General features: G+C 60.5%; 1 protein-coding gene across 16 annotated transcripts in view; it reads right to left on the bottom strand.

Annotated features, from left to right (window-relative positions):
• Positions 1-20,553, bottom strand: part of Camk2b (calcium/calmodulin dependent protein kinase II beta) — a 72,284-nt gene that overhangs the window by 8,190 nt on the left and 43,541 nt on the right. For 2 of the 16 annotated variants that reach the window (XM_063234398.1, XM_063234406.1), the window contains exons 4-17: positions 20,230-20,284; positions 17,102-17,167; positions 11,700-11,772; positions 9,285-9,387; positions 9,127-9,210; positions 8,888-8,982; positions 8,649-8,771; positions 8,175-8,258; positions 7,806-7,848; positions 6,943-7,017; positions 3,197-3,237; positions 3,041-3,112; positions 1,818-1,862; positions 568-616 (exon numbers count right to left, since the gene is read on the bottom strand). In XM_063234398.1, the coding sequence (XP_063090468.1) occupies positions 568-616; positions 1,818-1,862; positions 3,041-3,112; positions 3,197-3,237; positions 6,943-7,017; positions 7,806-7,848; positions 8,175-8,258; positions 8,649-8,771; positions 8,888-8,982; positions 9,127-9,210; positions 9,285-9,387; positions 11,700-11,772; positions 17,102-17,167; positions 20,230-20,284 (1,008 nt within the window). The remainder of the gene's footprint in view (positions 1-567; positions 617-1,817; positions 1,863-3,040; positions 3,113-3,196; positions 3,238-6,942; positions 7,018-7,805; positions 7,849-8,174; positions 8,259-8,648; positions 8,772-8,887; positions 8,983-9,126; positions 9,211-9,284; positions 9,388-11,699; positions 11,773-17,101; positions 17,168-20,229; positions 20,285-20,553) is intronic. The other 14 variants (XM_063234399.1, XM_063234407.1, XM_063234400.1 and 11 more) reach the window with 7 other exon arrangements.

The raw sequence follows: 20,553 nt of genomic DNA, 5'->3' as shown, positions 1-20,553 counted from the left end.
AGCTGGGGAGGAGGGGCAGAAGCTCGGTAGTGACTCCGTCTGTCCCCCAGGGAACATGCCACAGGCAGCTTAGCTTCTAAGTGGGGGCCTGACGCAGGCACAGGTGGCTGCAGGCCTGAGGCTCCAACTCAGGGAAGAGAGGAAGCGGCAGCCAGGCTGGGGGAGCCCCTTGCTGGGGCTCAGTCCCTGGGGGCTTCGGGGGAAACACGGAGATCACTGCCAGCTTGGTGTGGGGAGGGACCCCCAGCTTGGGAGAGTACAGGAGCCCACAGCAGGACGGGGCTGCTGCATTGGCAAAGGCAGCCTGGTAGTGGTTTCAGTTGGGCCACCCCTCACCCGCAAGGGGGCGGAGTCACAAGCTAAAGAGGCTCAGGAGAATGGCTGTTGAGATGTCCAACCCCCACACTCAGGCAGAGCAGAGAGCAGGTCTCACTGCACAGCCATGGCTTCTTCCCCGGACACTGCAATCCCTGGCCTCTGAGCCACTATGTGCATCCCTGCGGCACAAGATGTGGGATCCCCAAGAGGCCCTGCCCCTAGGAGCGGCCAGTGCAGCCCAGCAGGTACCTTTGGCGTCCTCGTCCTCCATGGTTGTGTTGGTGCTGTCAGAAGACTCCTGAGGAGACAGGGAAAGGGGGGTCAGGGCACAACCCGGGGCAGCTGGGGTGCAGCAGGCCATGGGACCAGCCCAGGCCGCTCCAGCAGGGCTTGGGGACAAGCCCTGCCGCCACAGGACACCCTGGAGATCCTCACAGTGCAGGGACTGGAGGAGAAGGGCGCCCCACATGGCTATCCACATCCCCAAGACCCAGGGTGCTCAGCCGCCTCTCCAGCAGGAGAAACTTAGCACCCCACAACCCCAAACACTGCCTCCTGGTAACACGGGGCAGCCAGAGCCCTGTGCCTTTGGCAGACAGGGGGAGCTCTCGGGGTCTACCTGTACCCACATCCTCTGCCCCAGAAGAGGTGAGATCCTCATGCCTGGCTTTCTCAGACAAAAAGAGCACCCACAGACCCTGCTGTGCCCCGGAGGCCCACTGGGCTCCCCCAGAGGACCAAGCCCCGATCTGTTACTCCAGCTTAACCCTGCTCTTGGCCCAGGCCAGAAGCAGGGTCCTCAGGTTCAGGGTCAGCCCCAGCTTTAATGGTTGTCCAGGGGCCCCCTCATGGAAGACACAAGGTCATCCAGACACACAGGGCCCAAGGACGGCTGGCGCCACACAGGAGGAAGCTGGGCCTTTGGTGCCCAGCACTGAGGGCGCCTACCAGCCCTGGTCCCAACCTCAGAAAAAGTGTCTTCTGATGACAGCCAGGGCAAAGTACTGGCCCGAAGGAAGGGCGCCTGGAGGTGCGGTGGGCACTCGTCACAGGCCCCAGGCAGAAGTCTGATCTGCCTGCCCTACATGACTGCGTCTTGGAAATGCCCCTGCCATTCCCTCCCACTGAGAGCCAGCCCCGCCCCGGCCGGTGATGATGCCGATGTGATGGCAGCAGATGGCACAGCAGAGAGCGCAGAGGGGTCCGCTCAGCAGGGAGCTCTGGGGCCACGCAGGGGTTGGGGGAGGGCAGCAGAAATGGGGGACGCTGTCCCCGAGAAGTGGACTGGCTCCCAGCATCGGGGTGCCCTGGAGCCCGGTTGAGAGCCATCCACGACATGTGGCCGTGGGAGCTTGTTTTCTGACACATGTCCTGCTGTCACCGCACGCCTGCCCTCCACTCTGAGCACAAAGGCCTCCCCAGGCCACCGTGCAGACCCCCATCCTGGGCCCAGCGCCTCCTGCCCAAGGCAGGGGGAGGAGGGGAGTGCGGCGCAGTACCTTAATCCCGTCCACTGGGTTATGGATAACGGTGGTTTGAGGCTCCTACAGAAGGCGGCAGACAGAGGAAGGAAAGACGGAGAGTGAGAAAGAAGGAAGCAGGGGACGGGAGCCAGGGAGACAGAGGAGGAGTGGGCGGTGGCCACAATCCACCGGAGAGAGTGCAGAGCAGAGGGGAGAGGGATGGAGGCGGCAGGTGGTCAGCGAGATGGCCCGAGAGGGATGGAGGAGCAGGGGTCAGCAATGGCCCTCGGGGTGGAGGAGCAGGTGGGTGGAACCACAGATCGTCCCAGGCTGAGACGGTGCCTGCCAGCCTGCCCACCCAGATGACAGAATTCTGGGGCAGCAAGGAACTGCGGATGTGGCTCAGGGAGTTCTCCCCTCTGTGCTGCCTAGGTATCCCCATCCAGACAGGGACACAGGCTTGGAGATGTCATGGAGTGGGTGTGGCACATGGATGGACAGAGTCCGAGGTGAGGCTGACTGTTAGGCTGGCATGTTGGGAGGCAGGTGCCTGGTACCCCCCTGCCTCAGTCTCCTGCCCCAGCAGGCTCAGCTGCCTCCTAGAGGCCAGCTGGACCCCGAGGGGACACCTAGCACACTTCCAGCAAACCACAACACCCCCAGGACAGCAGGGGGCACTCAGGTGACAGCAGGGACCTGGCACCATGTCCACGGGTGCTGCTCTCCTGCACACAGTCCCCCAGAGCCGGCGGCCTGGGCTGGCTGGATACCCCTCGGGGTACAGAGGGGCATCATGATGCCTCTCCCTCCCTGGCAGAGGACCCTGAGCCCAGCAGGGTTTGCCAGCAGCTCTGATGGCCCTGACTCCCCACCTCAGCTGCTGCCTGGGCATCCACCCTGCACTCCCGGGCCCTTTCCCCTGCACTCAGGGCTGCTATACCACAGCACCCCAAAGCCCAGCCTGGCCCCGGGAGGCTAGGCATGGGTCCCTGGGGGCCTGGGAGCCCCCCTTGTTCCTGACTCGCTCACCTCCAGAAGCCTCTTGATGCGTTCTTGCAGGGTGACCCACAAGAGGGTGAGGTGAGAGGCTAGGCCACAGAGAGGACTCCCTAGAGCCCGGTACCTGCCTGACAGGATGACAGCAGCCTCTCCCCTCTGTGGACACAGCCACCCCCCACTCCGGGCCCCAGCGTGATAGACTGGGGATGGGTCTTTCTGACAGAGTGGGGCAGGAGAGGGCCAGACTGGGGTCTCCGTACCAGGGCGGCAGGAGGGAGCGTTCCTTTGGGGCTGGTGATGGCCGAACTGTTTTTGGTGCTGTTTGTCTGGGGCTGTGGAGAGATGAGGCGTGGTTAGGGGAGAAGGGGCACCCACCCTCCCAGGCTGGCCAGGGGTGCAGAGCGGCAGGGCCTCACCTTGACTCCATCTGCCTTCTTGTTGAGCAAACTCTTGGCTGCTGCATGGGGAGGGAAGGAGGCACCCTGAGCGGTGGGCCTGGGCCCTCTGCAGCCCTGACCGGCCCACCCACTTCAGCTTTTTCCGGGGAGGTGGAGCCCCAGGCCCTGAGGCAGCTGTGCCTTAGCCCCAGCCTGGCCCAGAGCAACAACGGGTGGCAGGCGGGTGGCCCCAGCCACGTAGGGACCCTTGCCCCAGCACTGGCTCCTCCCACATCATTTCCGAAGCCCCAAGGTTCCACAGGGCACTGAGGAACCATCAAGCCCCAGCTGCCGTGGTCACACAGACAGCCCCGTCCCAGCCAGATGCCCACCGCCAACTGGGACTGTGGCCTTGTCACCTTCTCCCTGCTGTCCTTCTGGACCATCTGGCACCTGGATGGGGGCCACTTCTTGGTACAAAGCCTGGGGACGTCGCTGGCCTCTTTTGTCCCCAGCCCCCAGGATGCGTGGCCCAGCAGGTGACCCCAGGGATCCCAATAGTCCCCCTGGAGGTCTGAGTATGTACACCTGGCTCTGCTCATTCACCATCCCCAGAACCCACAGCCTTCATGGCAGAGATTAGAATTGAATTTTTTGTTTTGTTTTGTTTTGTCAGTACCAGGGATCGAACTCACAACCATGCGCTTGCAAGGCAGGAACTTATGCTGCTGAGCTAAATCCCCAGCCAGAGATTAGAATTTTAATTACAGAACAAAAAGAAAAAAGAGAGAGTCAGCTTACCTTACAATAAAGGAAAGGTTGAAGAAGGGAAAGAAAGGAAGAGAGAAAACAAGATTTGTTGGTTGGGCAGGCGTTCACCCCGGGCAGCAAAGCCAGCCCGTCCTAGCTCCAGCCTGCGGGCACAGGCAGAATGGAGGCCGGGGCTCCTCACCCTGGGCCCGGGAGCAGAGGTGACGGCCCCTACCCACTAGCTCTGCGTGTGACCACAGGGCTCTCCTGCCTGCCACCCCAAAACAGGCCTGTGGGGGGATGTGGGGACGGAAGGGACTGGTCTCAAACAGGGTCTGCCCCCAAGTATAGCAGGGCCCACTTACAGTCAACGATGCAGTCCCCAGCCACCTGGCTCCCTGAGGCCAGGACCCCGGGGGATTCAGCACCCACACACAACCCCAGTGTGGCACTGATGCTCCCTCGAAGGTGGAGCAGGCAGGAGCCCATGGAGGCTGGGTGAACGGGCGGCCCGGTTCCTTTCAGAAGCCAGGCCTGGGCCCCGCCACTGCCTGCTGACCACCTCCCTCCCTGCTGCATGACCGTGGCTGGCCCCTTCTGCATGTGGGGCCAGAGACCCCAAAGGCGGGCCCAGCACTGGGCGGCAGGTACACCACCTCTGCTCACAGCCCCCTGCCTTGCTGATCTGTGAACTACCAAGCCCAGGGCTGGCTCCGGAGCCCATCGAATTAACCCCAAAGCTGACTCCCAGAGCCTCCCCTGCATTTCACCCTCTGAGGTCACAGCAGAGTCTAGGCCTCCCTGCAGCCAGAGTGCCCAACTCCCCCGCTCTCTGCTAGGCTCTTTCTGTGCCCCATCTCACGGAAGGGCCAGTTCCAACCAGATGCAGCCACTTTGTCTGTGGACCTCAGCCTGCTCACTGTCCCCACCACCCCATTCTAAAACACAGCTGTCCCCAGGCCTGGAGACTGTCTCCCTGCTAGTGACCTGCTGCAGGCCACAGCAGGGCCCTCCCTGTGGCCTGAGGAGAAAGACATCCACCCCTTGTCACCAGCAGCTGAGCATCAGGGAGGAACTCTGTCCTCTGTAGGGACACAGACTTAAAAGATATGGCAATTGCCATGGGAAGCTCACAGGAGGGGCCTCTCCCCACCTCCCTGGGCCTACAGCCCAGCCTGTCCTGCACATGTCCAGCAGGATTCTGGGTAGGGATCGGCACAGCAAGTACTGGTCCAATACCTGGCCAGGCAGTGCGGTACCTCTCACCTTCCCCTCGGCCAAGGAGACCATGGATGGTCCCTCATCCTAAGGGGGTCCTGTTTAGAACCCTGACTTTGTCAAAGCTCACATTTCCAAGCCGTGTTACTGGAGGTGTTAAAACATTTTCCACAGGAAGTAAAAGGACATGCTCCTCTGAGGACTTGGACAGGTCACACTGGCCCAGGCCTGGGCAGACACCTGTGTCACACAGCTCCCTCCCTGGAACCCTTTTGATGCCAGCGCCTGTGCGTGTCTCGGGCACAGTGCAGTACAGCACCCAGCCCAGCCCATCAGGAGGAGCACAAAGCTCCCATCCATGCACTACCCCGGCCACTTCTTGCTCCAGCATCCACATGTGTCCCAGACTAGCTAGAGTCACCACAGCCAGGACCCTGTCCCACCATCCACACTGGTTTTCCCAGGCAGGGAGCCTCCTTCGTGAGGTCTCTGGTCAGTGGCGTTTATTAGGTGAAGCAGGCGCCAAAGGTAGATACCCAGGCTGGGACCCACCCACCCCAGCCTCAAGCCAAGCAGCTGGCCACCAGGTGTGGCTCCCTCTGTGCTCACACCTGCCCAATACGAAAGGGAAGGCGGAGGCCACACCACAGCACACTGCAGCCAGGTCTTCCCTGCTGGACAAGGGGCCGCACACATGGCTGGACATCCGGCAGAGACATGTGTCCCTAGAGTACGTGGGACCCTCGGCCTCTCCTGTCTCAGCCCCTAGCTAGTTACCCTGTACAGCCATGCTGCACTCCACCCACATGCACTGAGCCTGCAGGACGGAGTGGCCCGGGCAGAGCTACACATGCTGGCGGCCTCGTGCACCGCCGCCCTGGCTGACTTGCAGGCAGCGGGAGCCCGGGCACAGCATGGCTCAGGGGTGGCCTGCATCGTGCTGCTGTCCCTGGGCAGTGGGTCCCCTGGGAGCCTCTAGCATCATCTTTTTCTCAACCCAGCTACTCCCTCCTGCATGTGCTCCAGAAAGGCTGTGAACGTAGGCTTGGGCCTGTCTGCCGGGCCCTCCAGGGATGCCAAGCTGCCCCCCAGGAGGCCTCCTGTAGCCTGGGGGCCATAGGAAGGAGCTGGATGGGTCCAGGGAAGGAGGTCTCCACACCCTGGGACCTCTGTCCTGCCCCCAAGGGACACCGGAGACTCCAGCTTGGCCCTATACTTGTGCCAGCCCTCAGCTTGCAGACCAACTGTGGAGCCCAAAAGGAGGTTCCCAGGCCCCCAGGGCCTTAGGGGTCAGCAGAGCTGCCTCCTCCCTCAGATTTGGGACCGGTGAGAAGGCTCTCCAGAAAGAATCAAGGAGCTCTTCATGAAGCCTTAGGGTACAGGTATCTTCCCCACCCCATCTCCTGCTGGGGGGACTCTGCCACCCAGATCACCAGCTCTACCTGCGGAGTGGGGACTGGCCATGGCCCTGGCTGCCCAGAGCAGCACCCTAGCCTTGCTGGCCCTGCTCCAGGGTCCAGGCTCCATGTGACAGGCTCTGCGACTCCCTGTGAATCTTAGGTCACTCTGGAGGTCTCCGGACCCCCACACATGAGGGGCCACCTAGCCAGCCACTCCTGTAGGTGAGGAGATAGGCAGGGGGCCACCTCCCTGTCTTAAGTGGGCTCTGCTGGGCTGTGACCATGGCGGGAGCAGTGGCTCCCGGGGGCCTCTGGGGAGGCTCTAGGGGCCTGGCCAGCGGCTGCGTGCAGCGGGGGGCTGCATGCCAACAGGAAGGGCGGGCAGGAGCAGGCGGACGCTGGGCAAGACACATCTACCTTGTTCCACCAGCCCCATGGTGGTGCCGGAGGCCGCGGTGGACATTGTGGCTGGAGCGGTGGTCTGTCTGCCCACTGTTAGCGCCGGGTTAGAGACGAGGGGTCAGGGGTGGGCACACACGGGGTAGGGGGCAAGGTGAGGAAAGAGAAGAGACAAAGGAAGCAGAAGATGATTAGAGTTAAGGTGTAGGTGGCTCCAGAATCCCTTTCTCAGGAAAGCGAAACAAGACTGGGCCAATGGACACGGACGCACGTTCGCCTCCTTGCTCTCAGCGCCCCCGGCGGGGCATCTGGTGCCCAGCCAGTGCGAGAGCGGCACACAGCACATAGACAGTCCCGTTAGCGTTGGTGTGACCGCGCGTGCCCATTCTAGGCAGGATGGCATCACAGCAAGGAACAGGAAGGGGGCGCCAGGAGCAGACTGACAACGAGAGACGGCCACAGACGCTCGCACACGCGGTGTCGGACGACGGAGAAGCCACGGCTGGGCTGCTGGGGCGCTGGGGTCTCTGGCAGAGCCCCGAGGCTCCGTTCCCCACCGGCCACCCCAGTGCAACACGCAGCGCCCAACCCTCTGCTGCCTCCCGCGCACAGCACAGCGCTCAGGCCACTGGACACGGGGAGGCCATGGGCTGCCGGACAGACGCCTGGATGGACACGTGTGCAGGCAGGGCGGCAGGCGGCACAAACACGGACGTGTCGGGCGCAGGACACGGACCCAACAGAGAGGAGACAGAAGTGGCGGTGCCCAGAGGCCGCCCCAGGAGGGAGCCCAGGAGGCCGGCTGTGAGCTGATGGCAGAGGCCACAGACTCAGAGGCAGGGCGAAGTGGCACTGGTCCTCCCTGGAGAAGAGCGTCTCACCTGAGAAATTCCGCGTGGCCAGCATGGTGGTGAGGATGGCACCCTGTGAGAGACACGGACAAAGTAGGGACCGCCCCATTAGCACCCCCTGCTGGCCAGAAGCTTGGCCCCTGTCTGTCCTCTAAGAGCCCAGCCTTCTGCAGCCCAGCAGCTGCCCTGAGGCAGATAGCCAATGCCTAGAACTGAAACAGGGCACTGCCCACTGCCCACCACTCACAGGTGTTTCAAGACCTCCAAGACTCAGGAGCCACTAGCACCACCATCATCAGGGCAAAGCTCCTCCTTTCCTTTACAGGCCCAGGGCAAGGTTTCAGGGAGAACCAGTCAGGCCAGCGCCCCATCCTCTGGGCAGGGCTAGGCAGCACTCACCTTGAGCTTCCTCCTGGCGTTGAACTTCTTTAGACACTCCACGGTCTCCTGCCTGTGCATCATGGAGGCCACGGTAGAGCGTTGCTGCAGGGGGAGGCAGGGTTACTGGGCGACAAGGAGCCCGGGAAGCCTCTGTCTTGTCAAGTGGGGACCCAGTGAGCCGGGGTGGCCCAGGGCTTTGGGCTGCTGGTTTCCCTGCACCCCACATGATGACAACTACCAGCTACCACCTGCTGTCTCTGCCCACCTGTGATTTCAGGCCTTCTGCCTCCTGTTTGACCTGTCTCTGTCCCTTCACAGGCAGAGCTGGAAATGGGAGGAGGGAGCCTTCTCTGCTCCTTATACCCCCCAAACTACCAGCGTGTCCCAGGCCAGAGGTTGCCAAGAGTGCCCAGGGTGTTGTCAGGTGTGAAGAACAGAACTAGGCTGCCGCCTCAGTGAACAACCTGCCCCAGGCAAGTGAGGTTGACTTACGCAGACCCATGGGTGCTTCAGGGCCTCGTGGGCCGTGATGCGCTTGGCAGGGTTGATTGTCAGCATCTGGTTGATGAGGTTTTTGGCTTCGGGAGTGACGGTATCCCACTCAGGGGATGGGAACTGGATGGGGAAAAGCGCACAGACTGAGGCTGAAGCCCCTCCACAGGGCGCCCCCAGTATGGGAGGGCAGGACACAGGCGAGGCTGGGGGTCCCCCATCCCACCCCATGCACTCACGTCATAGGCTCCGGCCTTGATCTGCTGGTAAAGCTTGTGTTGGTCCTCATCCCAGAAGGGCGGGTAGCCCACCAGCAGGATGTACAGGATCACCCCTGGGACAGAGACAGGCCTTGAGCACGTGGAGGTGGCCCCTAGCTAAGCACATCCCTGCCAGGGGCCGACAGCCCTAGGCCCCCGTGCCAACCCTTCAAGAAACCCCCAAGCCTAAGATGCCCCCAGCCCCTTATGAGCCTCACCGCATGCCCAGATGTCCACGGGCTTGCCATACGCCTCCTTGCGGAGGACCTCAGGGGACAGGTAGCCCGGTGTGCCTGCAAAGCCTGCCAAAGGGGAAGGGGCTGTGAAGGGCTGGGGGGCACCACCCGCACACCCTGCCCTCCCCACGGGCACTCACCAAACCACGCCTGCTGGTCCCCCTGCACCTCGATGGCCAGCCCGAAGTCTGCCAGCTTCACCGCAGCCCCTTTGCATTTGCTGGCCAGGAGCAGGTTCTCGGGCTACAGAGAAGTGGCCGTGAGCCCGGTGTGAAGCCCAGGAAAGTGACAGAGGGGAAGGGAGAAAACAGAGGCGACAGGCTTGCAAGAGAGGGGTACACAGGCCTGACCACCCTGCCCACGGTGTCCTGGACATGGGTGAGTTCCAGGCCTGTGCCTGGCAACCTGGTTCTCCCTGGGCAGAGTGAATGGCCCCAACTTTAGAAGGAAAGTGGCTTTCAGCCCATGCTTGGCATCTCAGATCAGGAACTGGGGGCCTCAAGAGTCAAAACCTCCAGTTCAGCTTACAAGCAAGTATGAGTGCCATAGCCCCCACAGTCCAAGGCAAGTCAAGCCTCCCCTTCCAGTGTTTGGGGGGTGGTCTGCCGAGCAGCTGGGCAGTTCCAGCCTGGACAGTGCCCCTAGAGGGCAAGGAGGGCTGCCTAGGGGCTATCGTCCCTGGACTGACGGCCTGAGTCCTAGCCCCTTGGTCCAATTTCTAGGCCCTGGCTGCCAGGGGCTCTGGGCCACAGGTCCCATTGGCAGCTGAGCCTCTCCTGATCCCACAGACTCAGGACCAATGTGAGTCACACTGCTACTAATGATGAGCCAACAAAGAGATAACACACTTCCTTCCAGCTGCTGCCAGCTCTGGTCACCAGGGCTTTAAAGTCTGACATACAGCCCTTGCAACTGAGGCAATCCATGCACCAACCCCACAGGAAGAGACCTGGGCGCGGCTCTGAGCTCAGAGTGTCCCAAGGGCTCCCTCAGTGGCCTGAGGAGTGACAGGGGCAAGGCCTGTTCCTGCCTGTAACTTCCTTGGTGACTTGCAGTGACCCTGGGCCTGTCAATCTTAATTCTACCAATGTGAGGTACCCAGGGGTCCAGCACTCCACTCTGCTCTCCTGCTGAGGATCTGAATGACAGTGCAGCTGCCCCAGGTGCAGTGAGGTCCCAGGAGCACTGAGCACGGTGGCTGGGGGCCATGGGAGAACACGCAGGACAGCCTGTCCCAGGGCCACATTGCCAGGCCTCTGCAGCCCAGGAGGGCACCGCGACCCTTTGCTCTCTGTCAGACCCCCACACGGTCACTTCTGGGGCTCCCCAAGAAAGGAGGGACTTTCTGCTCCCACAGCAAGGATTCTGTCTGTCCCCAGAGCTGGGACCGTAGAGAAGGACCCACTCTGCTTCTATGACTCAGCCCCAGAGTTAACCAGACCAACTGTGGGTCCCAGGAATAAAGTGCCCATGTCCTTGATCCCTCGTGGGGACCCCAGCTGAGGCTGGCTCAGGCCACACAAGAAAGGGCCAAGGGGGACTGGCTGCAAAGACCAGCACCCCTCAGTCTCTACCTAAGGAAGGGTGCGTCCTGATCAGCAGCACCCTACACCTAACCCTAAGGCCTGGGTCCACAGCCTCCGAGCAGCAATGGGCTGAGCAGGCCTCAGGGAGGTGGGGCTGAGGGGAGGTCGGAGGGAAGAAAGGAGAGAGAGCAGGGAGAAGCAGCAGCCACCCTGTGCCCTGGGGTGACAAACCTTCAACATAGAGCCTGGAGCCCACTGCTCAGCTCTGGGCAGCAGAGAGCAAGCTGGGAGGCAGAGGCAGGTGAGGCCAGCTCACTCCACCCCAACCCCAGCAGTACCAGCCGCGCCAACTGAGTCCCCACCTGCCAGGGACCCCTCTTGGTGGCAAGTGGGCCCTCAGTACTCTTGGGTTAACAGATGGGCTGCTGACACTGCCCCTTCCAGCCTGGGAGGCACCAGGCAGGTGTGCACATGTCCCACAAGTCCATGTGCAACTCCACGTCTGCTCACACACACTTGCGTGCCTGCACACACATGCACACGAACACCCCATACACATGCACACTACCCATATATACACACACATACAACCACACGTGTATACACCTGTACATACATACACACATGCAGACACCTACACACGCACCTCTGAGCACCCACAGACATATTTCAGACATATGCCTGTGCCTACACGTGTACACGGATTATGCACAGAATGCACACATATATTTCCATGTGTATATCCCTCCATGTGCACACATGTATATAAGACTGCTTCATGCACCCACACTTGTGTACATTCTCACATATGTGCACACAAGCCCATAGCACCTGTGTACACACAGTACACAGATGAGCTTTCACATGGCACGTACACACATGCACACACAGTCCTCCATGCAAGCACACAGAACACATACACACCCACACACACATGCCACAGCCGCAGCTCTTGCTGCACACACCTGGCCTTTCACTCAGCATGCAGTGTGGACAGCAGACCCCGCACACAGCAGGGGCGGAACTCACCTTGAGGTCCCTGTGGACAACCCCCATTTGGTGACAATGGAGTACGGCCTCCAGGATCTGCTGGATGCAATGACTGCAGCAAACGCAGGCAGGTTAGAGCCGTGGCCTGTGTGGGCTGTGTGCCAGGGCACAGTCCCCAGCCTGGGGGACATGCAGAGGATGAGGGCACTGAGGCAGGAGATGTTGCCCGGCAGGACTTCTGGGGATCCGGCCACCTGGCGCTAGCCCTCCTTCACCCTTTGGCCTCGGGGTGCTCTGGGGCAGGGCCCACGGACTCTCAGGGGACACCCATTCCTGTGTCCCCCCTCCAGGTTCTGGGCTACACTGACCCTAAGCTGGAGTCCAACACACTGTGAGCCAGACTGACCCTAAGCCAGGCTGCAGCGAGGGCAGGGCCTGGCAGATGGGAACCTGATGCGGGGAAAGGCAAAGTAGGCAAGGACAAAGCATGGGTGCCACTGAGCGTGGGGAGCCCAGGCCAGAGCCCAGCGCTGAGTAGTGACGATGTCCACACGTGCCCGTGACTTCACTCAAACCCACGTAAACACAGACTCCCGCTGTTTAGAGGCCATGTGTTGGGCAGCTGGGCTCTGCCAGCTCTGGGGTGTCCAGCTCAGCTCCCAGGCACTGCTGCTACCTCGGCAAGGGAGACCCTCTCTTCTAGGAGTCCTCGAAAGGGCCCTCCCCAGCTGGCTCAGCCCACCTGCCTGGTACCCATCCCTCTTCACAGCAGGCCCAGGGCCACCCAGCTCTGAGGACACAGTGCCTGGAGCCAGGCCTAGGTGCACGGTCCCACCCAGTCCCACCCCAGGCACCGCCCCAAGTGCAGGGTGCAGCCCCATCCCTCTAAATCCCAGTGCAGTGGTGGGTTGCTGAGGTCTATGGGGTTCATAGCCCCCAACACCACCGAGGTCTGAAACTGCAATCCCTAATCCACTCCACTGCCCAGTGTCCCCCCACCGGCCTGGCCCCGCTGTCACTCCTGCAGCTCCAAAGGGTACGTCATTGTCCTCTACTCCCCATGACGGCTTCCGCTGCCTGGTGCCAGCTCTTGCCTTCGAATCTGGTCCACAGCCACCTCTCACTTGAGGTGGTCTCAGTTCCCTGCGGGTCTGGGTCACTCCATCCACCACATGAGACTTGAGCGGGCTATTCCTCAGCACCTCCCCTACCAGGCTGCCATGGAGCTCAGGGCCAGGGCCTGAGGCTGTGGCACTGTCCCCCAGGTATGCATAGTGCAGAGTGCCTCCTAGTGGCCAGCAGGCCTGCCACGCACTCCTGGTCAGGCTCTGCAGGACCAGGCTACAAGCTGGTGTTGTCTCAGCCCTGGGAGCCAGGCTTCTCTCTAGACATCGTGTGGCCGGCCTGGCCTGTGGGGCTCCCTTCTGCAGGCATGGCCATTGGGAGGCACTGCCTGCTCCCCCCGCCCCAAGTCCACCCTGTGGTGGGAGGTCAGAGTCCTGTCTGGGGAGCTTGCCTCGTTCTCGGGCTTCTGAGAGACCTTTTCTTCCCCACCTGCAGTTTGGGGCCAGGCCCTCTGCAGCCCCACTCCTGACTCCACCCCAGCACAGGATTGCCGCTCATTCCCTGTCCTTCCTGACTGTCCTCCTGCAGGGCAAACAGCTCCAGAGTCCTCTCTGAATGTCCACAGACAGTAGCCAGTGTCCTGGGCCCTGCTCTACCTGGCATACTCATCACACATGTCACACACACACACCCCTGCGGACAGTCCCAGTGCCTCAAATGAACGTGGTGGGCAAGCATTTTGGGATTCCTCAGCCTCCAGCAGGAGAGGATGGTGCACAGAGCACCCTGGCCACCCGGGTAGGGCTAACCCCTCTCGAAGCTCTGCACAGTTTAGAAAGTCACTTTTGGGTCAAAATCATTCCCAAGGGCTCAGCAGTAGAGCTCTTCCCTAGTAGAGCTCAAGCCCTAGGCACTGAAGACAGACACACAGACAGACAGACAGAGAATCCCAAGCAGCCATGTGAGCCTTAGCAGGCTTCTGGATGGGGTGGCGGCAGCCTTCTGGGTACAGCCAGCATCTCCCTAGACAAACATCTTTCCAGAATCAGACTGCTTTGTTTTTATTTTTTTAATGCTGAGATCCCAACTCTGCCACCTCATTGGATCTTGAACCCCTAAACTCAAGCGACCCTCCTGTCTCAGACTCCCAAGTAGGTGGGACTATAATCCTAGGCTACTATGTCTGGCTTCCAAGTTTTTTAAAAAATAGGTTCTAAATATTTTGAATGTTGTTTCCTCTGTTTAGCAAAAGACTTCAACACCCTTCAAACTTTCCCATAAACTCCAAAATAAAAATCCTACTTCCTCTTTAAAAACAAGTTCCAAAAGTCTGTTTTCTCTTCCTCCTGAGAACATCCCTGTGGAAACGCATCTGAGGGGTGCACTGGGCAGGCACCTGGGGGCCCCTTGTACACCTGCCCAGGCCAGACCTGTGAGCGCCACTCTGTCCCCGTGCTTGGTCCTCTATCTCCCTCTCCACCCTGGAGCTCGCTGAGTTTCCTGCTTTCCACTCACCTACTGTGAGTTTCAGGGGAGTCTTTGGGGCAGGCATCCAGTGGCTCCCAGCTGGACTCTCCCTCAGTCAGTACTGTGCAGGTTGTGTCCCCTCATTATGGCTTGTATCTAAATGCCCCCCCCAAAGCCTCATGTGGTCACAGGTGGGTAGTTTCAAACATGGCTGGATTAGGTTGTGTGCATGTGGATTAAGGTTGTGATACTGGTTAAGCGTGTAGACAATGGAAGCCCCATCCTGGCTATGGGTGGCACCAACTTGTAACCTGGCTGGAGTATAAAGGGAGGGAAGGAAGGCAGGCTCGCTGCTGCTGCTGCTGCTGCTGCTGCTGCTGCCACCACCTTCTGCCTTCCTGCCTGCCCTGCCATGGACTGTTTCTTCTCTGTGATGCCCCTCTGCCATGCTGCCCTGCTTTGGAGCCAGCTGTATGTGGATTGAAACCTCTACACACTGTAAGCTTAAATAAATCTTTCCTTCTTTAACTTGTGAGCATCAGATATTTTGTCCCAATGATGAGGATGTAACTAAGACACCCCTTCTGTGCAGGCCAAGTCAGGAGGGGCTGCCCCACAGGTGGGGACAGGAGTCCTGTCTGCAGACTCTCCTTGGGGCTCCCTGTACTCTCCCCTCCTCATGCAACTTAAAACAGATTCTCAGTCCCCACACACACACATAGAAGCCCAGAGAGGAAATGAGGGGTGTGTGGAAGGACACAGGCTCATCTCTTCTGGTCCAAGTGACCCTGAGCTCTTTCCTCTGCAACTCTGCTGTTTGTCAAAGGCTCCCAGAACATGATGCCAGGCAGCTGGGTGTCTGTAGCTGAGCAGGCTCAGAAGGGCCACCAGAGGGCACTGTGAGTGCACCAGAGACAGAGCAGGCCAGAGGCCCTCCCTGCAGGGAGCAGAGTGGCAGAAGCTTTGGAAGGGGAGTGGCACACAGGGCCCTCTCCATCCCGGGGACTCAGTGCCAGGGTACAATCCCCTCCGCGTGTCCCCTCGGGCTTCCACTTGGGGGATGACTATGAAGACCTAGGGGGCAGGGGCAGGGAGGGTATAGGTAGGTGGTTTGGGTCAATGGGTGCTATCGGTGACAGAAGGTACCAGGCCTGGATGGCCTCCATGGGCATTAGGCCCATAGACTGCCCAGTAGGGCCCCAGGCTGATCTTAGGCCCTGACCTCTTGCCTGGCACTTACGGGCCCCACAGAGAACTTGGCCCAGCCTTGAGCTCCTCCTGACAGCGTCTAGAGGAGCCACCGGTGACCCTCATGTCCACTGCCCAACAGGCATCCCCAGAGCAGGGTGTGGGGGCTCTGTTCCACTTCCTGCTTCTCCAGCAGGCAGAATACAAAGAAAAACTCCTGCTCCTCCTCTCCAGGGGATGGCCACTTTCAGGCCCCGTGGGGTCTGGGCCAACAGCAGGGGCCACAACCCTGCTTGTCCCAGAGTCCCTGCCCAGCCAGCCTGTGACCTCTGCTGCAGGTCATGACGGACAGGCCTGAGTGGGACCAGGATGCTCATACCTCCCATAGGGACTCAAGGCCCGTGACAAAGGGCACAGCCCCCTGAAGCTACTTCACAAACTGTCATCCACTTCTTAATTAGCAGTGTAATACATCACAGTTAGGCACGGGGGCGCCCAGCTGTACCCTGGCACTCAGGTTTGAGCTCAGCCTGGGTAACTTAGCAACTTAGATCCCACCTTAAATAAATGAAAAAGGGGGTGTGGCTCAGCGCCAAGGCCCTGGGTGAAACTCTGAGTACCAAACAGACACACAGGTGGGGCTGGATATGCAGCTCAGGGGTAAGGCGCCCATGAACTTAATCTCCAGTACTGGGGGTGCAAAACAACAATTTTTAAACAGACAAGATACATGTTGTCAAAGCGCCCCTAACTCCACTGCCTGGAGAGACCCCTGTAGCTTTCTTCTCTTCCAAACTCAGGCCTGAGGCAGAAGAGAGGACACAGCCCAGCAGGTTCCAGCAGTCTCTGAGCAGTCAAGGGCCACAGTGGCTCCACCTCCCCCAGGTGACTGTGTGGCTCCTCTCCCTATGTGCCCCAGCAACCATACCCCAAACAGCAACACTGGGGCCACCATCCCTCTTCACTGCCCCGCTGAGGCTGCCCCGAGGAGGGGGTGCCCAGAGGTTCACAAGGAGGCCTGGCAGGATGGAATATGTCCCTCTATTGTACCCCAAGCAGGAAGCATGGGCGCCAGAGCTGAGCCTGTGGATGGTACCTGGGTGCAAAGGGGAGGTAGCCTGCCCTGTGCTGCGTCTCATGCCCCCTGGCCCTCACCACCCTGGAGGACGGTGTGCCAGGTACGGGGGCCCAGGAGGGCAGCCAGCAGCGTCCTTCCTGGTCAGCTCCATGGTGACAAGCTGCATGATAGGTGGCCTCGAGAGGACACCAGGGAAGGGGGACCCCTGGCCTGGCTTTTGGGGATAAGCATTTGGAAACTGCTCATCTCGGAGGAGGAGGTAGCCAAGCGGGGCTCATCATGGGTTTCAGCTGGGACATCCAAAGCAACGGTCAGGGACACCTACAACCACCCCATGAAGAGCACCCCACACCCCTCATAATGCAGCAGGTAGGACCACCCCCAGGCCATGCCTCTGAGCTGGTCAAAGGTCCATGACCCGCCCCTGCCCTCACTCCTGCCTCAGAGGACTCTTGGCATGGCTAATGACAGACTGGCACTACCACTCAGCCACGCTCTGCAGGGCCAGAGGTGGTGACGGAGGGGCAGGACTGGGGCAGACTGAAGCCTGGGTGGAGACAGGAGGGCAGGGGCGGGGGGCAGCGGAAGGAGAGCAGAGGCAGGGGCAGGGACAGAGGGACGGGGACGGGCAGGAATCACCCACCTGGCATCGGCTTCGCTGTAGTACTCTCTTGCCACAATGTCTTCAAACAGCTCCCCTCCAGTGACCCTGCAGTGAAAGCACAGAGGGGACCCCTCGTCACCCTGTCACCACTCCACCACCTCTGCTATCACCCACCATCACCACCATCACCCCTGCTACTACCCCACCAGCAGCTCATCACCACCGGCACCTTTCACCAGCCTCACCAGCATCACCACCATCACTGCCTCCATTCCTGTCACCCATCACCTCCACCACCCTCACTGCTGCCCATGCTGTCATCTCTACCTCCTTTTCCACCCCCATCACTGCCTCCATCACTACCAGTAGCACCATCACCACGCCACCCCAGCTCCTGCGGCTCCTAGGGCTGGGCGGACAGCTTATCAAGTGCGCACTCACTCACATGTGACGACATGTACCATTTCAGTCCTGACACCCTCTGCCCTTGGCTCCTCCCTACTCTGTTACGCACAGGGCAAGTGAGTCTGGGAGCCAAGCGATTTCCTCAGAGCGCAGCCTACAGCTGGGCCTCTGTGATGGTGCCCAGGCCCTGTTACTCTGATTTTAGCTCTAAGGAGACCTGATTCCTCCTCCTCAAACACCTCAAGGCCAGAGTTGTGCCCTGCAGTGGAGGAGCTGGAAGACCCAGTGGGCCCAGGTCTGGAGGTGTTCCAAGCCCCATCTCTATGGGGACAGGGAGATGCTGGTGTGTGTGTGTGCATGCACATGTGTCTGACCTGTGTCCCCCACAGTGAGTGGTCCCCAGGATGTGGCCAGAATGGGCCTGGGGTAGGAGCTACTGTCTGGAGGCCCTCTGAGGATGCAGAAAGTCCCCCAGGGGATTTGTGGGGGGATTGAATCTGTAGAAAACTCCACTGAGAGGCTCCCACCCTGCAGAGGGGGGATCTCCCAAGCCTCCCATTCCAGCCCCCTATTTCAGTGTTTTCTGTTTTCTCAAGGTGGGGCATGGGTCTTTCTCATCTTTGTGCCCAGGCAGGGTGAGCCAAGGAGCTGAGTGAACCCGGGGCTGCCAAACAGAGACTCTGGCACACATGGGTGCTGTGTCCAGCCCATGAGAAAAATAAAAATGGGGCTGTGCTGTGTGTCAGCACGCCCCTGCTCCAGAAAAACTGACCCCATACCCACGGGATCCCCCAAAAACCCGTGGGTGAGGCACTTTTTAAGGTCTTTTGTCTCTGGAGGAGCCTTGCATAGATTGGAGCAGGGTCATGTGCAGGTTGGCCATCCTGGGGCAGCAGTCCTGGGCTCAAGGGCCCCAAGCCAGGTCCAGTAAGCTGCAGGACCTGTTGGAATGCCCATCCCTAAAGCAGAAGTGGCACTGTGAGGACAATATGTTGTGTGGGTATACACATGTGAACGTGTGTGCACACAAAAATAAGGAGCAAGAGGGCTGGGCATTTCCTGTGTCATGAGTGTGCTGGCTTGCACACGAGCTCATCAGCCTGGCTCTGCAGAGCTGTAATCTGGGCAGGCGACAGTGGCAGAGGCCTGTGGCCCGGGCCGGGTTCCGTCCTCTTTCCTCGGGGTGCTGCATGTGCTTAGCAGTGGTATAGTCTGTGAGGCCCCACAGCTGCCCCCACTCCCTGGGGCTATGGGGGACCTGTGGCCAATCCCACTGCAGCCTCAGCCCCGTGGGTCCCTCTTCCTCCGGTTTCCAAGCTCAGGTTCCCTGCCCTGCAGGGCCCCGAGCATGGGGAGCAGGGATACCTGGCAGCCTCTGGAATCTTCAGAGAGCTTGAGCTGCCACAGGCATCAGCGTCTCCTGAAGGTGACAGCAATCCACCCCTGATGTTGCTCCCTGCGGGCCACAGCAGCCCAGGAGGAGGGTGTGTGGGTCTTCCCGCCCCCCACCTCTACACTGCCTGGCCTCAGACCAATGCCTCCTGTGGGCACATGTGCGTACACACACCTCTCTCTCCCCCCCCCTCCATCTTCTGACACATGCAGCCAACTGGGCACCAGGGCCATCCTAGGCCCAGGTGTCTCCCTGTGCCTGAGAAAAGGGGCTGCTGGAGGTGTTGGGATGCACAGGGCGACACTGAGCCTGGCCCGACCCAGCTGTGAGGCAGGTTTTTAGGGCATGGCCTCAGCAAGGCAGCCGTGACTCTGCCCAGGTCTGATCACCTGGCTGGCAATTTGAGGCAGGATCTCATGGGACACACAGGGACACTGAACAGGTGGCTGAGCCCACCAAGGATGGCCCTGCCTCTGCTGATGAGAGGACCCCATCCAGGCAGAGGCCGCTCAGGCCTGCGCTTTCATTTCACTGTCGGAGGGAGGACAAGCTGAGGGGGCAGCCTTTGAGAAGATGCCTCAAGAGGTTACCATGGCAACAGCACCACAGCTGGGCTTCCCTGGCCATGGTTACCTAGAGGCCACAGGGGCAGGCCAAGGCCCACGGCCCCCAGCCCAGGTCTGGCTGCAGCCCTGATTCACCAACCGCTAAGTATAGTGCTGCTTAGCGGGAGCTGTCAGGAACGGGGAGCAGGGAGGGGATGAGATCACCAGTTCTAAATCCGGCAGGAAGTGAGAGGCGGAATTGGCTCAGCGCCTTTTCCTCAGCTACTGTGCACCCGCATACACATAATGCACAAACATGCACACAACACACACATGTACATGTGCACACAGGCACACACAGCCACACCTGAATACACACAGATGCACACATGTGGCACACATGCTTCTACCCTCACAAATCACACACACACACATATGCAAACAGAGCTGCACTCACACATGTTCATGCAAAACACACACACATGCCCCAAAGGGATCCACGCGCCCACATGTGCACACATGCATGTGCTTTACCCACTCACTAACACACATGCTCACGCCAGCCCACAACGCCCTGTCCTGAGAGCAAGGTGCAGGCAGAAGGGGGAGGGGTGCTGCCGGCCCACGGGGAGGGGAAACCTGCTCAGGGTTCCGGCCCCATGGGACTCACAGGAGAGCCAAGGGAGGCCTGCGGCCAGGAACCCCGCCCACAGCGAGGCACACCCCCCGGGGTAGCCAGCTAAGGTGCTGGGAAGGCCGCAAGCCCCAGTCTGGCCCGGCACTGGCAATGGACGAGGGTGCGGGTCCCAGGTGCTGGCACTTACAGATCGAAGACCAGGTAGTGGAAGCCCTCCTCCGAGATGCTGTCATGCAGACGCACTGCGGGACAGAGAAGCCCCGTGAGCCGGAGTGGCCAGGCCACCCTCCCACCTCCTCCCAGGGCTGCCCTGGAAGGGAGGCTGAGGGAGCTCAGACCTGCAGGCCTCCGCAGCGCCCACCCTCCTCACCCTCAGCCTGCCCAGCTGCCCTCTCCTCGGTCACCAGACCCCGAGCCAGGGCAGGAGCTCCTGTGCCGTGAGATGGCGCAGGGTGCAGGGCACCCCGTCCTTCTCGGCAGCGCTCACAGCTTAGAGCCCCTGCGTGGCACA

This window comes from Cavia porcellus, unplaced genomic scaffold, assembly GCF_034190915.1.
Source record: "Cavia porcellus strain 051 isolate PalLab524CR breed Dunkin Hartley unplaced genomic scaffold, mCavPor4.1 scaffold_23, whole genome shotgun sequence".
Lineage (NCBI taxonomy): Eukaryota > Metazoa > Chordata > Mammalia > Rodentia > Caviidae > Cavia > Cavia porcellus.
This window is presented reverse-complemented; position numbering and strand designations above follow the sequence as displayed.